This window comes from Narcine bancroftii, chromosome 3 (assembly GCF_036971445.1).
Source record: "Narcine bancroftii isolate sNarBan1 chromosome 3, sNarBan1.hap1, whole genome shotgun sequence".
NCBI lineage: Eukaryota > Metazoa > Chordata > Chondrichthyes > Torpediniformes > Narcinidae > Narcine > Narcine bancroftii.
This window is the reverse complement of record NC_091471.1, coordinates 42593179-42612866: the sequence shown is the minus strand read 5'-3', so window position 1 is coordinate 42612866 and position 19688 is coordinate 42593179. Positions and strand designations below refer to the sequence as shown.

Sequence of the window (19688 nt, the reverse complement as noted above, 5' to 3'; positions counted from 1 at the left end):
ATTTTTTGTAGTGTTTTTATGTATTTTGAAAATCTTAAATAAAGTTTTTTAAATTGTTCTAACTTTTTAAATTATTTCAATAATTTCAAATGTAAATACTCCATTGAGTAACTCAATAACACTAGTACAGAAACTTATTTAAGAATGATAATCTGACAGAGCTTTAATAGGAGTTAAATAAGAAAGTCTGCAGAAGCTGTGATTGTAGCTTAATACACAAACGATCTGGAGAAATTCAGCAGATCACATAGCATCCACAGGAAGTAACTAACGTTTCAGGGTTGAGCTCTTTGGCAAGGTATGATTATAACCAATGTTTTTTTAGAATCTTTATTAGAATCTAAGCTATGCAGCATAGAAAGTGGTCCGTAGGACAAGCATTCATTTATATCAAGCCCATTTTATTTTCCCACATTCCCATCAACTGTCCCAGATGCCACAGGCATGATTGGTGTAGCGGTTAGTGCAGCGCTGTTACAGTGCCAGTAATATGGATAGGGGTGCGAATCCTATGGAATCTGTAAGGCGTTTGTATGTACTCCCTGTGTCTGTGTGGGTTTTCCCTGGGGACTTCAGTTTCCTCCCACTGTTTGAAACGTACCAGGGGTTGTAGGTTAATTGGGTGTGATTGGACAGCTATAGGCTCATGAGTCAAAATAGCCTGTAACCGAGCTGTATGTCTAAATTTGTTAAGGCTGGCACAGTTGGCGTAGCGGTTAGCACAATGCCTTTACAACGCCAGCGATTGGGACCGGACCAAATCCCACGCTGTCTGTAAGGAGTTTGTACATTCTCCCCATGTCTGCATGGGCTTTCCCTGGGGGCTCCGGTTTCCTCCCACCACTGGAAACTTAAGCAATCCCTTACTAATCAAAGAGCACCTATGGCATAGGCTATATTTAAAATGGTATGTGAGTGGAAAGAAAAAGGTTGAGAACCACTGGTCTTTTCCTCATAATCCTTGTAAACCTCTATTAAATCTCCCCTCATTCTTTTTCACATCATGGAATAAAGTCCTAACCTGTTTAATCATTCCCTGTAACTCAACTCCTGAAGACCCAGAAACATTGTAGGTTAATTGGGTGAAAATTGGGGGGGCACAGACTTCTGGGCTGAAAAGGCCTGTTATCATGCTGTATATCTAAATTTATCAATTCTTCCATGCTCCTATGCACTAAGACAATTTAAAGTGGCCAGCTTACCTACCGACCTGAATGTCTTTGGGATGTCAGGAGGAAGCCAGAACACTTAGAAGGGTACTCAGTTGCAGAGATAATGCACAAATCTCAAAAGGAAAAATATTTTTTAGTGAGACCCTTTGGTTCACACCATGGGTAATTGGGCTATAAATAGAAAAGGATTGATTTAAAGTCTTTAAAATTATTTACTACTTTAATTAATGCACTGAATTCTGTTTCGTAGTGAATTAAATGATGCAAAATTTGCAAAGACGAGAGCCAATCCAGATCAGTACTGACCTGAGAGCAAGGTACACACTTACTAAGTCCAGAATGCGCAAGGTCAAATTTCAGGTTAAAAGTGAGAGTTATTGTGCCAAGACAGTGCAATTCATGATACGATTACATTGAACGGCAAGGCCACTCCAAGCTTTATCCATGGCCCTGCACTTTTGCCTGATGTGACACTACATTTAATTTTATTTTAAGATCAGGTTTTTATTCTTTCAATACCTGCTGAATTATTTGGAGGTTCACTTATCTGGATAAGATGCAAAACTTGGCAGTCCTGACAATCAACATTTTGATTCAAAAGATTAATTTCAATGATAGCTAGCTGAGCCACACCCCTGATTTAGTTGGCTGTCAATCTGTTAACGTTTCTAAAAATTTCAAATGGTTACGATATTAAAAAAATATTCAAAACATTCAGAAATTATGAAAACATTTTCAATCTCCTGGAAAGTTGTAAAAATGATCAGATTGTTTATAATGATAAAACAAAACTTCTTGAAAAACATAACAAATAAAATAAGTATGAGCAAATTTTAATAAATAACTCATTCCTTGCCATTTATATTATAGAACCATAAAACACTACAGCACAAAAAACAGGCCACTGTAGTGTGTGCCAACCATCATCTCCTTAGTCCCATTGACCCTGCTCCCATTCCATAACCCTCCAGACCTCTTCCATCCATGGACCTATCCAATTTACTTTTAAAACATAGGTTCGAGCGCACATTCACCACGTCAGATGGCAGCTCATTCCACACTCCCACTACCCTCTGAATGAAGGATTTCCCCCTAATGTTCCCTTAAACTTTTCTCCCTTCACCTTAAAACTATGACCTCTCGTATTTAGTTCCCCCATTCTAAGTAGAAAACACCTATTCACATCCACTCTGTCTATACCAGTGGTTCTCAACCTTTTTCTTTCCACTCATATACCACTTTAAGTAATCCATATGCCATTCGTGCTCTGTGATTAGTAAAGGATTGCTTAAGGTGGTATGTGAGTGGGAAGGGAAGGTTGAGAATTACTGCTCTAGACCCAATTTTTACTGAAATACTTTCCTTGAGAAAAATTGTCTTTGGCCCAATTCCTTTGGAGTTATGAAACCATGCACATAACAAGTCAATAAGGTATGATTAAAACAGTGGTTTTCAAACTTTTTCTTTCCACCCACATACCACCTTTAGCAATCCCTTACTAATCACAGAGCACCTATAGCATAGGGTATATTTAAAATGGTATGTGAGTGGAAAGAAAAAGGTTGAGAACCACTGGTCTTTTCCTCATAATCCTTGTAAACCTCTATTAAATCTCCCCTCATTCTTTTTCACATCATGGAATAAAGTCCTAACCTGTTTAATCATTCCCTGTAACTCAACTCCTGAGACCCAGAAACATTGTAGTAAATCTTCTCTGCACTCCTTTAATCTTATTGATATCCTTCCTGTAGTTAGGTGACCAGAACTGCACATAATATTCCAAATGTGGCCTCACCAATGTCTTAAATTTCAACATAACATCCCAACTCCTATACTTAATACTTTGATTTATAAAGGCTAAGATATCAAAAGATTTCTTTACAACCTTCTCCATGTGTGATACCACCTTCAGGGAATAATATATTTGCATTCCCAGATCTCTCTGTTCTGCTGTACTCCTCGGTGCCCATTCATTACTGTATATCTCCTACTTTGGTTTACCCTTCCAAAATGCATCACCTCACACTTGTCTGAATTAAACTCCATCTGCCATTTTTTGGCCATTCTTCTAGTTGGTCCAGATCCTCCTGCAAGCTTTGAAAATAGTGGATTTCCTTTTCTTGCCTTACTTAGTCCAAACTGGCATAGGAGCTCAGACCGCAGAAAAAGAATCTCAAGGTTGTAGGTGATGTCATGTTCGCTGACAATAAATTTGAACTTTGAACTTTGATCTGAGAATATCCACAACTTTGAACTGAGAATATCTACTCTGGACTCTGTGTTATACCTGCTGTCAGAGAGTAGTCCTGAGAAACATTGAACAGCACTTTTACTTTCATCCAATAATCCTGATCCTGTCAACATGTCTGTAGTTAAGCAGGTAACATCTGGTATAAATCTACAAAATACAGGCTTGTACTTTTTAATCCTTAACTATTTTTCAAAGGTACTTGTTCAACCTCAAGAGTAAAGCTTAATTAGGTGATCCTCCACCCAACCAATCATAATTAGACAAAATCTGCAATGGTAATTTACTCAAATTTAGATACGTGGGAAACTTCCAGAGGGACATGTCAATTTCCACTTAAAAATGTTCTATTAGGTGGTTGTTTTAACATTAAACAATGCTAGAAAACCTTCTAAAACATAAAAATGTAACCAGCTGGACTTCAAAGGAAAAATAGATTTACTTAATAATGGGAAGACGATAATGATTAATATCAGTATTATTTTGTTATTTTTAGAAAATCCTTATTTTCTCAAGCAATTAAATTAAAATTCAGTATAATTTGCAGCAAATGGCCTAATGTAACAGCATTTAGAACAAAATTGATAATTTATTGTTAAAATATTTTGTGATGAAATGGTGTTAGTTTTGGTAGAATCATGCAGGAAAATAGGCCCCTTAGCTCAACCTTGTCTACGATCCCAATTGTTAGCACTTGGTCCATAAATGTCTTGAATGTCATGAGAGTAGCTGCCTCCACCAACTCCTGAAATACTGTGGTCCAGATTCCAATCATTCTCTAAAAAATAAAATCATCCTTGGATCCCCTCTACTCCTTACCCTAAACCTATTCCCTATGCCCATGATAGAAACAACAATAGAAATTATGGGTACACAAAATTCTGGTGGATAAACAGGACAAACAATGTATACCTGTGCATTATCAGTTCAAGAGCAAAAGAGTTGTCAAACTCAGACGAAAAGCTCATGGAAACCAACTGCTGGGACTGGGATTCGTGAAGGTGCCAATAGCAAGAAGGGCTCCTGAAGCCAAGGGTTGAGGATGATGACTTGGAAACCCAGAGTTTGGGTTCACTGCTGGATCAGACAGCAGGCATGCATCTATGGGGATTATGAGAGCATTGGAGGTGGCAGCACCAGAAAAGGTGTTGGGATCCATGGACATTCAATGTCTCTGGCAGGACTTTCTTTTTTGTTTCAATGGGGCACTAGACTAATGGTATCTCTTTGTTTGACTTCATAGATTGAACAAAAGAAAACAAGTTTTGTACATTTTGTGCATGTTTCAATAAACAAACCATGATCTTGAACTGATTCTCATGATTGAAAATTCTATTACACAGGCAACCAACACACTGCACCTTCAATTTCAATAGATTGTCCATGAAATATATCCAACCAAAGTTAATGCTGTAAAGCAGTCCATATTCTGTGCTTAACCCTTACAAGTGTACGCAACTAGTCTTGTCTGGCACCACCTGCTTCATCTCTTCTGGCCGTAGACTATAATCAGATTTGTTTATCAAGTTCAATTCAATTGAGGTAGCAAAATACAAACACAAAATATGGGAAATATAAAACAAGCCAGTCTGAAGTTGATTAAAAAAATGCAAAATATTTTAGGTACAATTCTTCATCAAAATGTAACAAGTTACCTCTGCAAAAGGTTAAAGTTTTTTTGTGCTACTAAAAAGGCATTTTGAATACAGTAAAATGGTTGGTATGCAGAATTAAGCAACGAGCAGCCTCAAGCAACCAGCAAACAAAAATCAAGGAAAATAAATTTAAAAATTAAAATAAATAAGAATAAAATAATAGGCAAAATACACCAGTTTAAAATTGTAAAGGTAAATGTTCTCTATAAACCTTTGGTGAAGATGGGTGAAAATATTTAGCCGGTGGAGCGCCTTGGTCGTGGTTTGCTCATAGCAGATGTTTGAATAAAGTTTTGTTTGAATAAAATGGAGTTGCCCAGGATGAAGAGCTGGTTGATGACGCTCGTTGTTGGGGTGACTCTCTTAAAATGTATCCTTATCCATGCTCAGTAAGAGTTACTCTGATCAGACGCGTTATCTCTAAACTTGGGGAAGGGGGGAGTAATTAGCCATAATGTTATTGTCCATCTTTCAGGCAGCTCCGTGAATGGGGAGGAAGCTACAGATACAGCGACGGTTAAATGTTTTCAAAGAATGTGACTGAAAATAAAGTAAAATACTTTAAGGTTTATATATTTATGCAGATACAGTTTGTTTAGTATAAATACAGTACAGTATTTATGTCTTTTGTCTTTTAAAATGTTTATTCTTAATGTGGGTGTATTAGTTAGGCATTGTATAAGTAAGTCTCAAGCAACCAGAAAATACACTTATCCAGCATCTACCAATTCGCATAGGTGCCTGCTACCAAGGGCATTACTGTACTTTTAGGTTTTTTTTTTCTTGATAGCATTATAGTTTGGTAACATTTTGCCCAAGAATATAAGGATTGCTAGGATAATGAGAGAGATATTAGTCATAATAAAGCCTTTGGCTTTTGGATAGATTAAGCCATCCAATGCTATTCAAAATGGCAGCAGAGGAGGATGAACCAACCATCATTAGTTATCCACGGAAGCCTTCAAAAATATAGTTGAGCAATCAGCAAACATGTATTGTAACCATTTAATTGCAAATAGCCATTTGGTTGAGAACTTCACTCATTAACTTTACTTATGAATCATAAGGCAAAGCATTTAATTGGTGAAATTGCAGTGATTCATACATTCACTCCTACATGGAGCATTTATATGCTGATTTCCTTAATAGTCAACATGACACTAGCTATTTCATCTATTCAATGACTCATTATTTTTAATGAAAACTTCACCCATTATTCAACGGAGGGAAAGTGATGATGGTAACTTTAACAGAATATAGTATTTAGAACAAAAATGTATGTTAGATTGATTCCACTGCATTAATTTTCTTTGCTGAACCTTTGACTGGTTTTAGCATTCATTCAGTGACTGCAAACTTTCCATTGCTGCCAGAAGTTGGGGCAAGTTCGAAGAAGGGAGTGAAACAAGTCCAAAGTTTTAAATTGCTCTAACTGCTCATGGGAAATGCAATCTAAATCACACTGACCAATAAAAGCAACATTGTTTCTAATGACAAACTCTGCACTTGTGTATTACTTGGGGGGCAGGGCAGATATCTTTCTGGTAGGGTAAATCGATGGAATTTGTTGCTAGAGGTGGTTGCGGAGGCCAGGTCAGATAGGTAGGTTCTCGATTGGCCAGGGTTATGGGGAGAAGGCTGGGCAGTAAAGTGGATTAGCTCATGATTGAATGGTGGGACACACTCAATGGGCTGAATAGTCTGTTTCTGCTCCTTTGCCTTATGGTCTCACAGAAAACAGCTAATTATATGGTTAACAGCTGAACTTATTCAGAAAGCAATCTATTTTAAAAGTAAAGAAAACCAAAGAATGAAAAAGTGCCCAGATTTACTTATAAACTACGCAGAGTTTTTTTTTTGCTAGAAATACAGGGAGTGAAGGATATTCACACACAAATTTTCCCTTCAATTCAATCTCTAGAATTTATAGAAGCACCAACAGTGGGCCTAACGCATCATGCTTATTCTCTCTTGGAGCAGTGTTGTGAATATACACAGTCCAACAACAATAACATTTTGATATGTCGGGTTTCTCATTGCAAAATTCTTATCGAGTCCACTATCAAATTAAGCAGGACGCCCCAACACACATCATTTTGCAGTTGCAGATGTTCCCACTTCCTCAGCTTTAGTCACATGTAAAATAAAATTTCCTGTAATTTGGCCAAACACTGCACCTTAACCCTGTCCAAAAAGAATACTATAACCCAAAGTTATATTCCCATTTTCTACACCATATATCCAAATAATCAATTTATCTTCTGCTCTTTATGGATACAACGGCTGAAAATGTAGTAGGACATGTTCCAAAGTACAGAGACAGAAAAAAGTAATTGCTTCCAAATAAATATAAGATTATTTACATTTCAGACAAAATTAATCATGTTGTAATCGAACTTGTTAAAATCTTGTGAAAATTCCATCTCAGCATTTGCTTTGGCTCTTTACTGATTATTGCAACCGATCGGATAACACTGAGAGCTGAGCACAAAATGGTCATTTACATCTTCTAGTTTAGATTTTACTCATTTTGGGGGCTTTTCATTTGTTGATTTAGGTGAGAGAGTTCATCTTTCATCAACTGTAAAGTGAAGTACACAAAATGATGGAATAATTAAATGTCTATTGCTCAAAATCAGGTCTCTGCTTTTTGATTCCACATCCTTAATTCCCTCTGGAGGACACGGCCCCACTAGAGTCTGTTAATAAGAAAGGCAGACAGACACTACGTGTATGCAGAACAAAAGAAGCAGAATGCTGTAGAAGGAACCAAGAGATCTGAAACAAACAAACTTCTTGCTGTGAATAATAATAGAAAATTAAGCAATAAGATAACACCATCTTCTGTAATAGGGAAGCCTCAGACATGAATAAAAATGACAAAATTGAAACGCATGTAACCCAAAGTTCTGGTAGCTGTGCCATTTAACTTCCATTTGATGTACTTCTCATCATAGAAGCAGTTAATTCACCAAAATCCTCTGGACTCTGGGCAGGTCCTGGCGGATTGGAAGATGGTGAATATCAAAAAAGGATGGAGGCAAAAGGTAGGGAACTATAGGCCAGTTAGTGTAGCATCTGTAGCTGGGAAAATGCTTGGCTATCATTAAAGAAGAAATAGTGAGGAATCTGGAGCAAAATGGATCCATCAGGCAGATGTAGCGTGGATTCAGTAAAGGCAGGTCCTGCTTGACAAACTTATTAGAGTTCTATGAGGATATAATGAGCGGATGTCACAGGAAGCATTCATGCCTCATAAATATTGGGATTATGGGCATTTAAAATGATTTAGAGTTTAATCATTTATCTTTATATTCAATAACATCATGGCTCAGGTCCACCCTATAACTCTTTATTCTCTTCAAATCATTAAATCCCTCACTTACCATGCTTTCTCTGCTGGTCACCATTAACTAAAAACTTAGCATGCACCAGCCACACTATACTATAAGATCAGTGGAGAATGATTTCCCTCAGACTCTCCTAAGTATTTTTACCCCAAAAAACCTACAGGCTGGGATTATAATAGGATACCCTCCACAGCCTTGATGAAAGTAACTCCCATTATGGTCAAAAACTCAATATTGCCCTGTGATAAAACAGCCACTTAATTTTAAACCAATAAGAAATTAAATGTTTCCTTTGCCTGCCTCTGAAGCAGTGTGATGGTAGTGTTATTCCATGTGCAAAATACTCTGAATGATCTCAGAAAGGATTGTTTGTTAGCAGGTCTCAAACCCATGTCTTCTCTCTCCTGAAAAGTTAATGGCACAAGAACCTTGAAAATCAGCTGATATGTTATACACCATTTTAATTTCCATTCACCATGGTTGGTGAAACATCCTGGGACTTCCTTCCTAAAAACATTAAAGGAATGTTTTTGCCACAAGACTGCAGCGGTTCAAGATGGCAGCTCACGGAAAGTGGATGTCTATCTTTTCTTTCTTTGGCTTGGCTTCGCGGACAAAGATTTATGGAGGGGTAATGTCCACGTCAGCTGCAGGCTCGTTTGTGGTTGACAAGTCCGATGTGGGACAGGCAGACACGGTTGCAGCGGTTGCAAGGGAAAATTGGTGGGTTGGGGTTGGGTGTTGGGTTTTTAAACTAAATAACAAAAAAAACAAACAGAAAAGGATGTCCTTTTTACTGTCCAGAATATTTTGAATATCTCTTTGCACTTGTTGTCTTGATTGAGAAAACATTAAATTCCTTACATGAATTGTTGGGCTGTGAATCCATGGGAATCATTAGTTTGGGTCGGGTTCCTCTTCGAGCTGCGAGAGAACGTTCTAGTGTCGACATACTGCTTCCAGCTTCATCAGGATCATGACCTTTGGACAAAATAATTAAAAGATGTTTGCACCATGCCATCCAAGGCTAAAATGTTGTATTTAATTATATCTGTATGTCTTCTATATTGTGAATTTCAATCGCAACATTCCTTCTTTGACAGTTCCTTGAAGACTAAGGCGACAATCTTGAGAGTGGAGTACCTCCTAAGCTTTCAGGGAGAGATCTCAGAGTGAAAATAAAAGTAAATTATTTCAAATATAGTGGGATGACATTGCACACTACCTAACGGATGGTCTTCATGGAGTGAGGTCTTTGTCCAATGGGATGTAGACTCTCTCTCTCTCTCTCACACACACACACGCACAAAATTACACACACTGATTACACATGACCACCAAGCACACACAGCCATAACTTCTGCACTATAATGGCACACTACTATGTTATCAGGACATCCCTCTACATTACCAATGTGCAGACCCATACTAAGGTAGCTGATACCAATACCAAACACAAATAATTAACTTAGTCCTGGTGAAGAGTTCAAGCCCACAATGGTGACAATTCTCCCACTGATGCTGCTTGACCCGACTTCCTCTAGCAGATTGGGTTTTACATCAGAATCTCACATCATTCTATTCTGGCAAGAAAACTTCTTACAGTGACTAGGTATCTACACCTTATTAAATGCCATGTGGATTACCCATCACAGATAGCCATGGTTAACCCCATTGTAGCTTTGCCCATTGAGAGCATGGATACCCGTTCCAATGGTAAATATAGATGTTACAGCAGCAAATTAATCTAAGCAAACTAATGTTTGTGGTACTAAGTCTGAATCTGAGAGTGAAAGCTGGCAAAATCCTAAATATGCAGGTGAGAATCAGTCTGACCTCAGTAAACTAATTTCTCTCTGCCTACCACCATTCCCATCTCTAACTTACTGAACTCTTCATTCTGCATGGACAGGAGAATCTCACTCTTGCAGAACAAATTCCATTCCTTGAGGGAGATCTTTCCCAAGTATTCAAGCATCTCTTCTTGGGCTTGTGGTATGAAAATGAGATACAGAACTGGGACTATAAAATTCCCAATCATGGACTCACAATTTCAGGCTCAGAAATCTCATTCCTTCTCCCACCATAGCCCATGTTAAATTAAATGTGAATTTGAAGCAATATCTTATCTTGAAACCATATCTTTATGATTTTCACAAAACAAAGAAACAGATATATAAAAGCCAATAATCAAGGGATTGGTTCAAATATTATCCCAGAATTAGAAGAATTACTTAGGTTTACCTGAATGAGAACCACTTTTACTGGTAAGCTGGTTCTCTGAGTGGCTGTGGCTGACAGGAGTGATATCCTGGCAGCTTTGCTGCATGGGTGAATCTCTCATAGATGGATCAGGTCCTGAGGGCTTTTCTATATTTTTCATCTCCATTTCTTCATGATGTATCCAGAGGTCCGGAGGTCTCAAGTCTTTTTGGCTTCCTTTTCGCTTGCCACCACTGTGCGCTGCACGTTTTCTGTTTTGGGAACAAAATAAATGAAAGATAATTAAATAGGAATAGATTAATTGAGTAATGCAGGGGAACAAACCCATCAGCCCATTGAGTCTGCACTGACCACCAGCCATCTCATTTATACTAATCTCCCCACATTCTCATCACCTGCTCCCAGGTTCTGCAACATGAAGACACCAGGGGCAATTTACAGTGGCTAATTAACCTACTAACACACACATACTTTTGGGATGTGAAAGGAAGCTGGAGCACCCAGAGGAAGCCCATGCAGTCATAGGATGTAGTGCGAATAAAAGCTCTCATGAATGGAAGGAGAACAAACACTTTTATTAGCTTATAACTGTGGGTAGGTTTCCACTGTAGTCCTTGGAAGGGTTCTGGGTTTAGGCAGGAAACGAGGGTTATATGTGAGCAGATGGGGACAGACCCAGGAGGTGGAACCAGCCATCAGCACAACACATTATCAGTGAATCCCAGTTCACTGCATTCACCCCTTCCTGTAGAATTTAGGGTCTGTGAATGAAGACAGAGAACATGGGTTCAGAGAAGGAAAAAAGTCAAAAAATATACAGTTATTTAGAAATTTACAGATTTAAGCAGTCTGGGGGCCCCCCTTAGCACCAGGGTGCCTTGGACTCCTTGAGTCTCCTGGTCCCCTTGTGAGGGAGGAGAGGTGGGTTAGGTCTCTGGCTAAAAGATGGAGGGGGATGCACTTTCCTTCTGAACCAGATCCCCTGAGGACCTGACTGGGGGTGACAAAAATGAGCTCTGTGGCTCACAGGGCACCTGAGACAACAGACCTTCTGTTCTGGTGGGTGCCAGATCCCTGATGGAGACAGTGTCCTCCCTGCCATTGGGGTGCTGGATTTCATTAGTCGACGGATTGAGTTCAAGTGGTGAGGTAATGTTATAGCTATATAAAACTCTGGTTAAACCTCATTTAGAGTATTGTGTTTAGTTCTAGTTGCTCATCATAAGAAGGATGTGGCAGCTTTGGAGAGAGTGCATAGAAGATTTATGAAGATGTTGCCTGGATTGGAGAACACATTTTAGGAAAGAAGGTTGAGCAAGATGGGGCTTTTGTCTTTGGAGTGTCAGAGAATGAAGTGACTTGATAGAGGTGTATAAGATTATGAGAGGCATATACAGGATGGGCAGCCATCAACTTTTCCCCGGGCAACAATAGAAAATACTAGAGGACATCTGGTTAAATTGAGTGGAGGAAAGTGCAGAGAGTTATGGGTGCTTGGAATACATTGCCAGGGATGGTAGTAGAGATAAATACATTAAGGTTTTTAAAAGACTCTTGGATAGGGACATGGATTAAGAAAAAAAACAGTTATGGAATGTAATTATACTCTGTACATAAATTATACTCTGTACATATTTGGTCATACATCACCTTTCAAACTTTGTCAATAGATCAAATTCCTGAAGATTATTACTGAATGCCACTCTGGGCATCTGTTTGTCACAAGGACCATCAGAAAAATAACTCGTGACTGATTGTTAAAGGTCAATTTGAGCTTAGCCAAACCAATCTTGCCAGGCTTCTCCAGATCTATAAACCTCTGTGCTCCTCTAGTTCAAACACCTTGCACAATTTCAGCTTATGTTGCTGCATTATGGGAAGCTATTACTTGAATTGATGAGAGTTTCCTTCCAAAATATGTGCCATCGTTTCTCCCTTTAAAACCATTCTCTTTGACCATGCTGGATTACTGTAAAGTTAAAGGTAGTCACTACAGCAGCCTCCAATCTAGCCTCGTAATATGAAAGCTTCATCCTAGGCGATTGACATCTGAATCTGGGAATGGGGCCCAGGATTTGTGAGGTGCTGATGGAAAGCATGGACCCCCCAAGACCTTGGGCCCCAACGGCTTCCTAATGCTTTGAACAGTTGGAATGAGGGGTCAGGGAGGTGCAATTTGGAGACCTCATGCTTGGGTTAACTGCTGAACAACGAGCTGACCAGCTACTGATGCTACAGGGGTATCAGAAGCAATCATATCAGAGGAAATGGCAAGATCCATGGTCACTTAGACTCTGAATGGACTCTCTCTTTTGCTTCTCTTGTTTTTTTATGATGCTGCCGGATTATTTGTTGATTCTTTGTTTGCCTTGTAAAGTTTGTGTGTTTTGTGTACAAGACAATAAACTGTCAATCACACTTCAGCTCATCTACCCTAATATCTTTTCAAGTAATTCAAAGTCAAATTATGTTTTATAATCACTCTTATGAAGTATAATATCACATTTTATTGGCATGATATAAATGTATATTGTTTAATTAAGTTTCAAGCAGTGCATAGATCCTTTTGGCAATCAGAGAATCTCACATAACTTATCTTCCTTCCTGCTTGTGTTGATATCAAGAAAGGTGCCCAACATGGAATATCTTCACAATTTATTAATATTAGTATATAATGATATAAATGTCTCTAATGGATAAGTAAAATCATAATTTGAAATGAAAAATGTCATGGAAACTGTTATCAATGCTGTAAACAAATAAATAATTCTTATCTTATATTTAAATCATGTCAATCAAACATATAATTCCAGCAAAATTGAACTGCTATCTCAGAATATTTTGCTGATTGTAAAGATAATCTTTAGATCTCTAGACAGTCATAATATTGAAAAAAAAACTTCCAGCCTGTCTTATTTCAAAATAATGCAGAAAAATGTCACAAGATGCATTTACAACTGTGAGGTATCTCCTTTATCAAATCAGATCAAGGGGCTTGGATTTATAATCTAAAACACAAATTCAAATCCTTAAGTGATACATGTGGTATTTAAATACAGTTAATTAAATAACCTGGAATTAAAACTAAATCTTTAATGTACACGAGTTAATGAATAAAACCTGATGATGTCACCTTGCATCTAAGGTTCACGATACATTAAAGCAATACTCTCACTTGTGTTTTCATCATTAGTTCTTCAGCCTGTCACCAGGTTCAAAATACTGCCACTAATTTGGTAATCTCAGATAATGCACATAGATTTTTTTGAAGAGAAAGTTCAAATTCATTCTGACATGTTTTGTTTTTTTCTGGGTTAATATTATGCACATGTTGAAGGCAGTTTACTCTGCGCCACCTTGCATCACCATGTGGAATACTAGATAGGGTGCTTCTTTTCCTCCTTCACTGACATCCATCCCGGACGAGGCTTCGTCGGTGTGATGATGCTGATCCAGTCTTTTTGTTTTCTCTTCTTCATTAGATTAGTGCAAGGGGATTTAGTATAATGTGATTTTTTTTTTCTTTGCTTGAGAATGGGGAAATGAAGATAGTGTAATTAAGTACTGATGGTTGTATCTTGTAATCCTTTTAAATTATGTATCCTTATTCTCTCCATCCATTGTTTATTGCATTTAAAGTCAATAAAAAGATTGAAAAAGAAAGAAAGACATCTATCCCTTTGTTGAATAACATAAGTTAACCCCTGCCTTGTATCCTGTGGAACAAGGCTATATGGTCACAATAAAGCGTTATTCATTAGGAATTGTTCAATAGTATTCAGAAATATTGGTCACCAATGTAACTCAAGACCCCTGAGCCTATGAAGGTGCAATGAACCTATTCAAATGCAATGGTGTGGAATGATTGTGATAAAGTGAGATGAGGTAAGATGAGAAGAGGCAGGGATGAAGCTTTAGCAGAGATGAGCAGTTGGCTGAATGGTTTTAGACATGCTGTAAAATTCAATGAAGATCCTTATTTCCATGGTGAAATGAGCTAAATTAATTTAAACCAGGCACTCAAACTTGGAGACAAGAGATACCACAGACGCTGAAATCTGGAGCCAAATCCTGGAGGAAGTCAGCAGGTTTAGCAGCATCAATGAGAGAAACAAAAAAGGCTTGTCAATGCTTTGGGCCAACACCCAAAACACCAACTATTCTTCTCCTCCCACTGATTCTGCTCAACCCTTTGAGATGCTCCAGGAGGTTGTGTTTTACTCAAACATGGATCGTTTGGGTTTGAGGTCTCAGGTACTCACCAGGTTAACACATTCAAGTGACTTCCTTCAGGTGTTATCACAATCAATGAGGATCATCATACAAAATAAGAACAAGGCATTGAAATAGTCAGTAAAACACCAACGTACTTCCTCTGCTGTGCTGAAGATCGACGGGTGCATATCACAGAAACAATGATGACCACCACCACCATTATTGCGCCGATGGAGACAACGAGGATCACCAGGAGATTACCATTCTTTTGAGGAGTCGCATTGCCATGAGGTGGATGCATTTGACCAATTGGAGGCTCTGGAAGAAAAGTGATATGAAATATTGATTCAAATATTTGGGATCAGTCCTAAAAATGTGAAGTGAAGACAAAGGAGGAATTTTCATTTTTTCCTCATGGGCAAGTCAATTAGACCAGACCAAATACAAAGCCAATGTGTTGATTCGGCAAAGAGTTCTGGTGTGGAGCCTGGAGAGGCAGTGGTTATTGGGAGAATGAGAGGAAGAACCATGGTGGCAGTGGCTGGGTGTGACTAGACAGAGCTCCACCTCTACTGGGGTGGGTATTAGAGTTAGAAGAGTGACTGTGGCCATGGACAAAAAGCATCTTTCAAAACAAACATAAATCTAAATCAAGATGTTATATTTATGTAACTATAACAAGAGCACTCATTCCATTTGCCGTGCCGTGAAGGTCAATATTAGATTTTGTATTGTACACAAATAATTGGATAGTTTATCAGACATTAATATTGATCCATAAGGCTGGGAACAGTGGAGAAATATTAAAATATTGGAAGTTTATATTGTTAACTGTTATAAAAGTTTTCAACTTCAGAATGACAATTAAGTTTTACTGGTTTCTTGCAGTGAACAGCTAAAAATGGAAGGAAATTCATGTAAAGTGAGCAATAATTATACGGTGAGTGTGGTGGTCCATGCCACTACTTACCTTACCAGAGCTTCGGAGTCACGGGTCTCCACGGGCCCGGGAGTTTCCGGGGACTAATGACGCTTAGTCTTCTGGGAGCCACGTCATTTCCGGGTGTCACATGATGTGGGGAGCATGTGAATCTCAGATATTTAAATGACTCTAAGAACACATTAAACCAGTCAGCTCAGCAGCTCATAGCATCTCTTGTGTTCTTTGCTGCTTCACCACTTGCTACAGCAGTGAACTGCCCCAATGGTGACCCTGATTTCTAAACAACAGTTTGGACCTCACTATGGAGGCACAGAATGCCACTGTGCTCAAACTTCCAGTACTTTGGACCTCGCAGCTACAGTTCTGGTTCGAGCAGTTCCATCTGCGCCAGATTACCGCTGACACAATTAAGTACTACTATGTTGTTGCATCGCTGGACCAAGACACCATGGCCATATCATTGATTTCTTACGGCAGTCTCCAGCCAACGACAGGTATGAAGCCATTAAAGATGTGCTCATATGTTCTTTCAGCCTTCCCCAATGCAACAGGACAGCACGACTTCTCCATATGAATGGCTAGGTAACCATACTCCTTCCGAACTAATGAACGAGATGCTGGCACTCATCGACGGGCGCAGGTCCAGTCTGCCTTTTGAGCAGCTTTTTCTCAAGCAAAGACATCTGTTTACTGCATTCAGATGACTCCTGTCATCTATCATCCCGTGCTGATGAGTTATGGGACGTTAAGCAGGATGGAGAACCTTTGGTTGGGTGCATAGCGGTGCCTCGGCAAAGGGCACAATCCCTGCCCATTCTGAATAGCAGTGAAGTATCAGACTCTGCCGGACACATCACAGAGAGCAGTGGTGTTATTACTATCAGAGATAGGGAGCTGCAACCCACAGCTGCCGTCCGTCCTGCACATATCCAGGAAATCAACCTTCAGTAGTGGCCATGACAGCTGGCTACAAGGACAACCTCCTTTTCCTCTGGGATAAACATTCAGGCTGTCGGTTCTTGGTCGACACTAGTGGAGGTTAGTGTGCTCCCTCCTCTGGCCCAGATACACTTTCAGGATAGCAGGGCCCTCTCCTCGTGGCCTCTAACAACAGCAGCATCTGAATATACGGGTCACAGACAATTCCACTCAATTTCAGCTCGTTGTGAATCACCTAGATCTTTACCATTATTGATGTATCATAGCCACTCCCGGGAGGTGATTTTTTTGACAGCACACTCCCTTCTAGTAGATCTCAAAGATCGCTTCCAAGTTAATTCAAAGACTTTCGAGTCCCTCACCCTGCACTCCACAGCGTTGCCCACACCTTGCTTTGACTCAGTAATGCTCTCAGATAAGGAATGTGCCAGAATCCTAGTAAAACTCCCCAGCATTATTACTCCACAGTTCACGACTGCCCCACCGAAACATGGAGTGCAGCACCACATTCCAGCTGATGGACATCCCCTACATATACGAGCACACAGGATGCCTCCAGGTAAACTGCAGTTGGCTAAAGATGAATTCCGATGCATGGAAGAAGTAGGATTGTTGGCTGTTCTGATAGCCCTTGAGCATCACCGCTGAAAACCTAAGGCTTCCGGAGGGTGGAGACCTTGTGGGGACTATTGGTATCTGAACGACATCACTGCAGTGGTTCCCCACATACAGGATTTCACTGTGATCCTTCACGGTGCTATGACTTTTTCCAAAATCGACCTAGTACACGGATACCATCAGATTCCAGTTCACCCAGACGACATTCCTAAGACTGCCTTAATTACCCCTTTTAGGCTATTTGAATTTCTCTGTATGCACTTTAGTTTAAAAAGTGTGGTCCAGACATTTCATTGCCTCATGGACACAGTTACCCAGGGCCTGGATTTTGTATTTGTTTATTTAGACAACATCCTTACCAGCAGCCACTCATGGCAACAGCACCGGGCCCATCTCCATCAACTATATCAGTAGCTAGGTGATCATGGGTCAGTGATCAACCTGGCCAAATGCCAGTTTGGCCTGGCATCAATCGATTTCCTTGGCCACCGCATTGATCAGCATGGAGCAGTTCTACGACCTTCTAAGGTTGAGGCCATCTGCAAATTTCCAAGACCCTCTACCATCAAGGGCCTGAAAGAGTTTGTTGGCATGATTAACTTTTACCAGCATTTCGCGCCAGCTGACAGAATTGCTTAGATGTGATGGACCGGGCTGCCTATTCCTTTGTGGAACCATTCTGTTTAGTGTTAAAGCAAATATAGAAGTAGCAAAATTTGGGCACACAAAGCTGGATTTCACAGTGTAACATTACAACAAGCACCTGAATCAGGCTAATTGTAGGTGTGTAACCTTGTATAAATTGTCTGAAAGCATCTATAAATATTGACTGATAACTTAAATTCAGTGAAGTGAGACAAATTTATGTGAAAATGGCAAGTCAGGAAGAGATAAATCAGGCTGTCAGACTGTAACAACATCACACAACAGAAGGTTGTAAGCATTTCAAGTGAACGCCATGTATTTAAATCATTCAGAAGAAGCAGGCCAATAATTTGCCTGACCTGAGGCTTCACCCTGCTCTGCATGCAGCTTTTTTTTTAAAACAACAGCCCAGTTATTACAAAGTGACATGAAGTGCAAGGTAGATTTCAATTTGTGTTGTAATAATGTCAAGTTTCCTGGATTTAAACATGGACAAGGAGGAAAGTCCATTTGTGTCTGACTTGGCAAAACATACCATATATACTCGTGTAATACTTGGGTTTTTGGGACCAATTTTTCGGGTTAAATCTGCGGGGTGGATACTACATGAATACTGCTTTTTACCAAGCTAAGTAACCTGCATCATTCAAGGCAGCAAGAGCTTGGATGGCTGGGACCAGGTGGTAAGTCTGCATTGGGGCCGTTGGGAGCTAGGATGGATGGGCACTGAGGTGAGCATCACGGTCAGGGTGTCAGGAGCTCTGGCGGCCAGGGTGAGGATTTGCTAACGGGGCGTCATAAGCTTGGATGGATGGGAAGCCGAGGCGAGAGTTGGTGGTCAGGGTGTTGGGAGCTTAGATAGGAGAACGGCTGAGGCAAGGGTTTGCGGTGAGGGCATCAGGAGCTCGGATGGACAGGTGGCCTGCACAAGGGTTCGCAGTTGGGGCATTGGGAGCTCAGAGGGGTGGGCTGCCAAGGTGAGGGTTTGGTGGTTGGGGCAGTGTGAGCTCGGATGGGCGGGTGGTTGGGGCATGGGAGCTCGGATGGGCAGGTGGCCAAAGCAAGGCTTGATGGTTGGGGTGCCGGGAGTTCAGATGGTAAGGTGGTCAGGCCATTGGGAGCTCAGATGGGTGGGCAGTTGGAGCCAAATGTAAGGCAGTTGACTTTTACATGGGATCAACTGATATACATGTATATATGGTAAATGTAGTCTCGGGATTATATTAAGATAGAATACAATAGAGAACCATAGAACCACATAACATTACTGCATAGAAACAGGCCCCTTCATCCCTTTTAGTCTGTACTGAAACATTTTTTTGCCTCATCCCACTGACCTGCATCCAGTCCATCCCTCTCCCATCCATGTACCTGTCCAAATTCTTCTTAAATGTTAAAATTGAGCACTTCAGCTGGCAGCTTGTTCCACACTCCACCACTCTCTGTGTCCCCCTTATGTTTCTCCTAAACATTTCCACTTTCACCAGCCTGTCCCCTTTCCCTCTCCTGACTGTCACCCATCTACCCTCCTGCTGCCTCATATATGTGATAGCATTCCTGTAACTCTTGATAATCACCCCCTCTGCCTCCCGAATGATGAGGAGTTCATCCAACTCCAGCACCAATTCCTTAACTCTGCTTGTCAGTAGCTGCAGCTGGATGCACTTCTTGCAGATGAAG

General features: G+C 40.0%; 1 protein-coding gene across 1 annotated transcript in view; it reads right to left on the bottom strand.

Moving 5' to 3' along the window:
- Nucleotides 1-19688, bottom strand: part of dcc (DCC netrin 1 receptor) — a 718171-nt gene that overhangs the window by 29443 nt on the left and 669040 nt on the right. The window contains exons 23-25 of the mRNA XM_069923064.1: nucleotides 15019-15181; nucleotides 10670-10899; nucleotides 9290-9406 (exon numbers count right to left, since the gene is read on the bottom strand). Coding sequence (XP_069779165.1) covers nucleotides 9290-9406; nucleotides 10670-10899; nucleotides 15019-15181 — 510 coding nt within the window. The remainder of the gene's footprint in view (nucleotides 1-9289; nucleotides 9407-10669; nucleotides 10900-15018; nucleotides 15182-19688) is intronic.